The following is an 8702-nucleotide window of genomic DNA, read 5'->3' as shown; positions in this document are numbered from 1 at the left end:
CCTGGCGGCGCTCTGGCCCGTGACGGGCTGGCCTACCTTATCCTCTGGGCGTACAGTTGAAACTGCCAGCCCCCTTTTCCGCGCCCCACCGTCGTTCAACCCTTGTGGTCAGCCTGTCGGGCCTCTGGGTAGACAACTAGCGATCAAGTATAAGGGATGGAAAGTAAGACCAACCCCCCAAAAGAGGAACCTCCTGCGGACGAGATTTTGACCCCCTGACAAATCGATTGGGTACGCCCAGAGTGGGCCCCAGGGGCCCGAGGGGCGCCGGTGCTGACCGCAGCCCGGGCAGCTCGGCCAGCGGCTTATCGCTGCCCGGAGCGATAACTTAGGTTGGGCCACCTTGCGAACGAATTGAGCCGCCGACACGCTGTATGGCATGATTTATCGACCGCAGCTCTCATTACGCGCCGATAACCCGCCGTGTTTAACAACAACGGCGGCGGCGTGATTCGCGCCGCGGGAGGGGGAGAGGGGGGAAGTCTTTTCTCGATTCTATCCTCAAAAGCGCCGCTGCGGGGCCTGGAGATAAAAAGAAAGATGGAGACATGGAAAGCGAAACAGGGGGCGGGCTTGTGGTGACGTGAGGCGTGACAAACTCGGTAAAGAGAGTGATTTGCTTCCGCCGGACATATGGGACGCGCACGGAGCAGCTGGGGAGGGTTAGGCCCTTGTGTGCGGCACGCCCTGCCGCCCACACACGCCCCTTTCGCGAATGTGACCATGGTGGGTATCAGCTGCTTCGCCCGCGGCAGGATGTTTAAAAAGTTCCTCTTCCTTGTTGGGTTGTAGAAAAACAATATTTCGGAGCTCTCAATTTGAGAGGAAAAAAGTGTAAATGTTAATGAGAGAGATGCTTATTCAATCACGCCTTAAGGGATTGGCAACTTGTTATTCGTCCATAAAATAAAAAGTTGAGTTTTTTTTCTTTCGATTCGTTTATCAGAGCGGAAGGTAACCCCGAGTCATCATTAATTCATCAAAGTTTCCCCCTCTTCCCCGAGAGGGGTGGGTGGATGGGCGGAGGCGAGAGACCGAGGTGGAGACAGAGGGGGCGAGAGCACAAGCTGACAACACTCCAGCAGAATGAGAGCAAGATGCACGAGCATGCCGAAATAAATATTGCAGATTCCCTCTTCAGAAACTACCAGCAAAGCAAAACAGTAGTGAAATGAGGAGCTTCTATTCTGGGCGTTCTGAATGTCTCTGGCTGTGCTTGTATCCTCAAACTCATTGACCGCGATACCATAAATTGTGCGCTTCTAGAACTTCCTTGTTTACCTTCCTTATTGCTCTTCCTCGCTCCGTCGTTTCCTTCTTCAGCAATTCTCTGTGACATGTCGCCGGTCTTGCCATGACGGAGAGCCTCTCCCGCGTAGACCTGGGCCATTCCGCCAAAATAAACCAAACAAACACCATTCCGAACTTGTCCAACCTTTTTCAGTTTTTTGCGGGTTTTCTGTACCCGCCGAGCGTTTATTGTTCTCACCGGAAGTTGGCGGGGTGTTTGGCGGACTCTAAGAGAGAGTAGGTAGTATTTTGCGTCAAAAGATGCCTGATTTCCCTTACGGGCGGGGAAAAGTTGCGGTGCAGTGCCGGTCGGTCAGCTTTGCCGGGCCATCTCAGGCGCGCCCGCGTGGCCGCACTCCTCCCCTGATGGATGGCCAGATGGACGCGAGGCCGAATGGCGGCGCCTTGGGTCGTCTTTCTCTCGAGCGCACCTCTCCTCCTGTGTGATGTCTTGGCCAGACGCTGCTTGGCCCCCTGATGCTTGTGCTGCCAGAGTGCAGCTGTGCTGGACTGCTGGCCTCTCTCCCTCACTCTGTCTTTGTCTTTCTCTGGCTCTTTTCGCTACCCGTCTTTCTCTCTCCCTCACTCTCCTCCCCTCTGCGTGTGGTGGCGCTCAGGGTGGAAAAGGCAGCGTAGAATTAGAACACCATAAAACCTCCCAGGAGAACTAACTGCGACGCTCGGCCGACCGCGGTCTGCCCCGACCCCCTTGGCCGCCATGCGGAGTGTATGGCCTGCTAACGGGGGTCGAGCTCGCGATAAGATGATCCCACGATAGTCTGCTCCCGGCATGTATACTACTTGTGAGGGTCTCAGGGAAAATTTAACGTTTGGAGCAGTTTGGCCAAGCAAGGCTGTCCCCGACGTGTGTCCCGGTCCGGCAAGGGTATTCCGCTGGGTTAACCCGAGCATAATTCTGCCCTCCTGGCGCCACCTTCCAGAGTAGTGGAGTATAAGCCTTCTCCTTTTGTCGTGGTCCGCCATGGTATGGCGCTGGGTGCTGTCCTGGCACTGGCGCCCTGTCCTAGAGCACCCCCTGGAGTAAAGCCTTCTCCGTTTGTCGTGGTCCGGCAGGGTATTCCGCTGGGTGCTGCCCTGGTGCCCCCTCCTAGAGTACCCCCCTGGAGTAAGGCCTCTCCGTTTGTTTTATTTTTCCGGGCTGTGATGGCCGGCCTTTACGTCCATTTTATTGGCGTTGGTCGTCTGCTACCTCCTCCCACCTCCCTCCTACACCCCTCCTTCCTCTCCTGCTCTTCAACTCGCTCAGTCATCTGAGATAGTTCGTCATCGATTTTCTGCTGGTCATTTTTTTGTTGCGTGCGACACATGCTCTCTGCTCGGTATTTCATATTTGCCACTTAAAGCATTTAGTTTCTTTTCAAGAGTTTAGTTTTCTTTTTACGCTATTGCCGTGCCGAGGCCTAAGTGGCGACAGCCAAGGACACTCGGCTCAACAGTTGGCGTCATGTCGATGCTGGGAGAGAACTCCCGGTTAATTTCGTGCTATAGTTAACGATACGATCTCACGCGGTCGGCGTCCCAGCAAGCCAGAGGTAAGCGGGCACCCGACGATTTGCGGTAAACTCGAGGCCTAAGTAGTGTCGTGTCCTGTTTGAAACTCAACAAAACCGGGGTTTATATTTTGAGTAGTGTGGTGCTGGCAGCAGTGCAAGTGGCCTAATGACGCATGGTCTGCTGAGGTTGACTTAACGATGTGCAAGCGCGTTGCCAGAGCCCCGACATGGGATCCAGATTAGCGCGAACGAGCTCTACCTCTGACATCAATAATTTCTCTCCTCCCCCTCCTGCCCCTCATCCCTCAGCCAGATGTGCGAGCGGCTCGCCAAACATGTGCCGGCTAAAACATCATCATCGTCTGCTCTCCATTCATACACACCCCGCCGCTGCTCGTCGTACGCTCGGGAGGAGGAGCAAGCGAGCGGCGCAGCTCCTACTTTTACGGCTGCAAACACGTAAAGTGCGCTTGGGCGTACGCCAAAATATTGAAGTCCCGCTCAAGGAGGCTGGCGTGCAGACAGAGTGGCACGGAGGATGTGCACATCGGGAATGTGCAGTCTCGTCTCGGGGCCTCCGCAGAGCCTCGACTGGGCGGGGTCGCGTGGGCGAAGTGCACGAGAGAGCGACTGGGAAGCCTTCGCATTTCTAGAAATGCTGTCGCACAACCTATGAGACGAGTATGAGGCAGTGGCGGAGCAGGCTGACGTTGCGGCCCTCCCCCTCCCTCTCTCAGCTACAGATGCAGAACATGACGGTCGCGTTTGTCCTGCCAAAACTGATTTTTCTGCCCCCTCCCTCACGACTCGCTCCTGACAGTGGCCCGACGCCGACAGCGGCAGGGTGAGTTACCACCCTGCCACCGGTATTCCTCCTCCTGATGCAGCCGAAGACAGATCACTGACAGCCTGGCACCTGGCCAAACCCCCCTGAGAGGCGCCCGTGCCTCCCGGTGCAGCCCCGCTCGAAGGCGAAGGCCGCTGCGCGGCGGGCCCCCGCCGATAACACGCACATCCGCCTCTCATAGCGCCATAGCGCCTGCTACTTTGTGTCGCCTCGCTCGCTGCTAAAGAAAGTCCAAATGGGCGGCTGCGCAGGCAGGTCTGCCGGCGCCGGTGGACCCGCCGCGGCCCCGCCGTCCGCCGCGGCCGTGCGACTGGTTTACTGGGTGACTGGGTGCGCGCGCGCGCGGTGCTGCTGCTGCAAGGTTGCCAACTGCACAGCGAAAAACACACACGACGCACGCGTCCCCTCCCTCCTGCGCCCGCCCGCCGCCCCGCCAACCTCGTGGGCCCCCGAGTGAGAGACGAGGCGGGCGCTTCGTCGCTTCAAGTACTTGGTGGGGGAAACTTGTGGAAGTTAGAAGGGCTTCATCCACTTTAGCATGTGACGTGGCTGGGTTTGCTTGGAGGTAAGGCGATAGCACGTGGGGGCCTTCCCCGCTCCTCCCTCCAGAGGGCCCCGTCAGCCCCGCGCACTATACTCGGAATATGGCGATCCTGCCGAATCTGGTCTGGCGTAAACTGGCCAACGTGATGAGCACCGTGTTTGGGTCACCGTTTTAAGTGCGGCTGAACACACATACTCTCTCTCGCTCTCTCCCCGTCACTCCGTTTGAGGGTTTACTGGTGTTTATTGTGCTTCGGTTCAAAGTGGTTCCCCGATTTGGACCGCAGATAACTGTCACGGCACACACTGGTCAAGGCCTTTCCTGATCGAATTGTACCGAGTAAGGTACACAATTTTGAGGTACAAATAAGTACTGTAGCCTTTAACATGGAGCCCTATGGATACCCGTAAGAAAGTACAATAGTCATGTACCCCGCCTCCATATTTGCATTTGGTGTACTTTGGTACAATATTTTTGCCAGTAATGCCCGTCGATTATTCGGTCCGATAATCTGCGGTTTAGTTTGCCGGGTAGTATAGTGTGTAAGGGCGCCCGCGCTTCAGTCCGAGTGGGGTCCGGGACGGCCCGGGGGCGGCCCACGGCCCGGGTCAGGTTTCGGAGTGTCCTCGCCGCTCCATTTGGTGAGGAGGAGCCCAGACGGGGCGGGCCGGGACGGGACGCGCGTTCACACGCGGCTGACGGACTTTTGCGATCGGGGATATCGCGCAAGTAGGAAGGTCTCGGGCTTCCGGCTGCATGTGAGTAGCCCGCCAGACGCGCTTCCGCCGTGTTGATAGCTGCGGAATGTAACCCCGGGCCGCTCCACACACAGTAGTGCGCACATCCCCCGGCCGTAAGCCTTTCCCCAGCCACACACCATATCCGGCTGCATATCTGCCCGACTGCGCGCCCCCGGACCCGCCCTAACCTCTATAATCCACGAGTAATTTGCCAGAAGTTAGTTGGCAACACTACTTTGATAACGGGGATTGCGCTGGGGACGCCCCCGCCAAAGTTTGCTCCATACGCACAGCAAGGCCGTAGAAAGGGACCCATTCAAATGGCGACCTTCCTCTATTAAAAAATAGTTACTGTGTAAAAATCACTTTTTTTTGCGATTTTGATTTTTTTTAACGTGTAGGCCACGGGTTGCCTTAGTCATCACCAAACTGTCTGCTGTTTCGGGTCATAGCTCCCGACGGGCCTCCTCCGGACAGCCTCGTGGGCCCCCCTGTCAGTCGCGCGTGAGAGTGGGAGAGAGATGGAGAGTGGGGGTGAGAGAGACGGCGATAGACTAATTTTCTGCGATCGCGTGAGGAATTGAGTCGCCGAAACGGTCTGCAGACCGTGGCAGAGAGAGAGAGAGAGAGAGAGAGAGAGAGAGAGAGAGTGTATGCCGCAAAAGAACAAAGAAACGGAGGGGGAATATGTGGGGCAGTTGGGCGGTGGAGGGTGAGGGGCGTTGCTGCGGGGTGGAAGAGAAGCTCAATAGTGCTTGCCTCACGCAGGTTATGCCGTCACAACAGCTTGTTGAAGAGCCAAACGCCCCTGTCACGATAATCTCAATTTTCAATTATGTGTTTCCGTTATGTTTTGTTAGATAATTAGATGAAATTGAGTCGCTGTTCCGCCCGGCTGACGCTCCTCTCGTCTCGTTCGTTTTCCAGGTGCGGGGAGCGTTCTTCTCGCTCGGCGCGTCTCCTCCTGCGATGCGCAGCTAGCGGCCGACGACAGCCCGCCACGCCCGGCCACGCCTCCCACGAGCCGTTGCACAAGTACGTTGGGGGAGAACGCATCGCGCGCAGACTGTCGCCGAAATGAGTTTTGCCGCTCGGGAGGGTCGGCGCCGCCGGGGCGCCACGGCGCCTGTAGCGGCACGGCGCCTGTAGCGGCACCGGAGTGTAATGCAATAATGAGAGATTAATCCCCGCAGCGCGACAACGAGGTTAGGTGTCCCCCGGCGCGCCGCGCCACGCGCCGCCTCGCCACGCGCAGCAGCCACGGTCAGGGGAAAAACTAACAACAAAGTTAGTCCGCGCTGGTCGTCTTTGCTCGTAACACACGGATCTTTATATCCTTAGGCGAGGAAAAAGTTGAGGCGCACGCGGAAAAAAACATACACCGCCAGTTGCGCTTATATATTTTAACACTACAAGGAAACTTTCTTATCTCATGTGTTGTTGCCCGACACGGCCGCCGCGCGCGGCCAGTTTTGAAGCGGTTCGACAGCCTATCTCTCCGTCGCCGGCGTCGTTCGCGCGCCGTACGATTGCCTTTGGGCAGGTCGGAAACACACTGCCACAATAACTGCACGCTTCATTTTGCAGCTCAGAACATATGTGCCAGTTTCGTAATTTTTTTTAACATTTTGGTATTGGATTCGGTATAATGAAACGATCCAGCAATTTGCCTCAGGATAAGACAGCTTCCTCAGCTTTACCGAAATCACTTTAATTGTTTGGCGCATTAGGACAAGTAAATTTACTCGATTCCAGGACGGGCTTGTGCGTGGTTATCCTTGGCTGACCCACTGGCGCTACGCGCGCGCGGCGATACGGACGTCCCGGATGTGACGCGTGATTGGACACTCTCGCAAAGTGAAACATTCGCGTGTAGGGCCGTGCTGTCGGATAGGCGAGCAACAAGCTCCGCTTTCTCGCCCGCCCACCCGCCTCGAACCAAATCGCGCAAATGGAGCAAAGTGGGTGCCACCCAGCAACCTCTGCATTGATAACATTTTTACGACCGCGACGAGTGATAATCTTTACGAGCGTGTGTTCGACAGCTGATTGAAAAGATTTTTTTGTTTTTGTTTTTTATTTTTCTTGGCATGTTGGTTTGCAATCGAATGCAGGTACTTTTCCGCGCGCTCGTGTTTTTTGACGCAGAGAGCTTTCCGCTGAAGGGTTTGCCCTCGTCGGCCCTCGGGGCCTGCCTCTCTTCGCTTCGCGCTCCTTTTTTCGCACATTCCCCCGCCCGCACCCCTCCCGGCACATCGTACAAGCAGAGCACACCATACGGACTGGCCCCGCGCCACGCCGCTCTGCGCCACGCAGCCCGAGCGGAAGGCTATTGATTCGGTCAGCCTTCACATAAACGCCTTAGATCGTTTGGGCGGCCGGGCCGGGGCCAGTGCGACCGGCATTGCATGCCCAGGGGCAGCTCGGGCGACGCCTAGGACGGCCAGAGGGACATCTCTGATCCTCCTGGCGGGCTCGGGACCCACCCCATCTACGGTTCGATGGTGTTTGAGGAGCGTATGACGAGTAAAAATATATCTCCCTCGCCTGAAAGTGACCTTACCGTGCGTGGCTATATTTTTGGATTCCCAACTCGTCCTTCTGCCCCCTTATGCAGATGGTAACTTTCATCGTTTGGGAAATTCTTTCTCGAATATCTGCGCCGTTTCCCTGGAAGGCCCCGAAAAAAGGTCCCTGCGTCCGCCATGCCACATGTGTGGCTAGGGCGGGAGGGCGAGGGCTGCGGAGAGGGGGAGGGAGCAGGCATCAAGACGACAGCAATCACATCGCCTGGTCCTCGTAGCCGAAAGGCCACTGTGGCCAACTTTTCGCCAAGTTGGTAGCGCCGACGGTCTACCGGCGCAAGGCAAGAGGTGTGTCTGGGCCGGCCTGGCTTTGCGGGAGCGGACTAGCAGTAGTAGTGGTTAGTTCGTGGCGCTTGTAGCCGTGTCGTTGCTCGAAGTTGAAGGTCGTCGGCGACGACGGTCTTTCTCGTCCCCGAGTCCTTCGAGTCGTCGTGTCCTCGAAACTGTGCGCTGTCGGACTGTTGGTGTGTTGGTTGGGGCCGGCGTTGTCGTTTCGGAAAAGTAAAACCTCTTGAGGAATGCAGGAAATAAGCTACAGTACGCTTTACGTGTGACCAAAAAACTTTCCCTTAGCGGCCTTCTCCTTCGCATTCTTCGTATATCCGCAACAAGTGTGGTTACTTTCATGCCAGAGGGAGAGATGTTTATGCGTCTTTCGTTGTCAAACTTTCAGCATCATTAACCGGTCCGCTCGCCATATAAAAGCGCCAGAGGGCAGTTGCAGTATGCCCTGGCCTTTTCCTTTCGTTATGCATACTTCAAGCCGTTTCAAAGTTTGTGCGTTACGATACGGGGCGCACACGCACGCACGCTCGCCCACCTCGACCCTGTCGTCCACCCGCGCTCGTGTCCTGCGACCGCGTCCTGCTCTGCGCCCGAGATGCGGCCGGTGGCAGAGCAGGATAATGTCTGTTTACTCTGGGCGCCAGATCGGATCATCCCGCGGCCCGCCCCGTCGTCCGGCCCAGCTGTACGAGGGCTTCCCTCGTCCCTGCCACCGTGCCGCTGCACCGCCGAGGCAGGAGGAGCCGATTGGATTACGGCCAGCAGCGGCAGCAGCAGTTTCCCAGAGTAAAGAGAGCGAGGCGAAAGAAAACCCCCCGCGAGTGTCGGCCAGCCCTCCCTGCTCCGCGGCCGCGCGTTGGCCCCCGGGGTCCTCGGCGATCACCATCCCCAGCCCCC

At 57.0% G+C, this 8702-nt stretch overlaps 1 protein-coding gene across 5 annotated transcripts in view; it reads left to right on the top strand.

The window, feature by feature from the left end:
* The window catches only part of LOC113214563 (atrial natriuretic peptide receptor 3), a 98082-nt gene that overhangs the window by 34249 nt on the left and 55131 nt on the right, over positions 1-8702 (top strand). For 2 of the 5 annotated variants that reach the window (XM_052269097.1, XM_052269101.1), the window contains one exon: positions 5863-5970. The exons of the other annotated variants lie outside the window; for them this stretch is intronic. In XM_052269097.1, coding sequence (XP_052125057.1) covers positions 5863-5970 — 108 coding nt within the window. The remainder of the gene's footprint in view (positions 1-5862; positions 5971-8702) is intronic. 5 annotated transcript variants of the gene reach the window in all.

The sequence above is a fragment of the Frankliniella occidentalis genome, unplaced genomic scaffold, assembly GCF_000697945.3.
Source record: "Frankliniella occidentalis isolate FOCC.00 unplaced genomic scaffold, Focc_3.1 Scaffold82, whole genome shotgun sequence".
Classification (NCBI taxonomy): Eukaryota; Metazoa; Arthropoda; class Insecta; order Thysanoptera; family Thripidae; genus Frankliniella; species Frankliniella occidentalis.
Note: the sequence above shows the minus strand (reverse complement) of the source record. Positions and strands in the feature narration are given on the sequence as shown.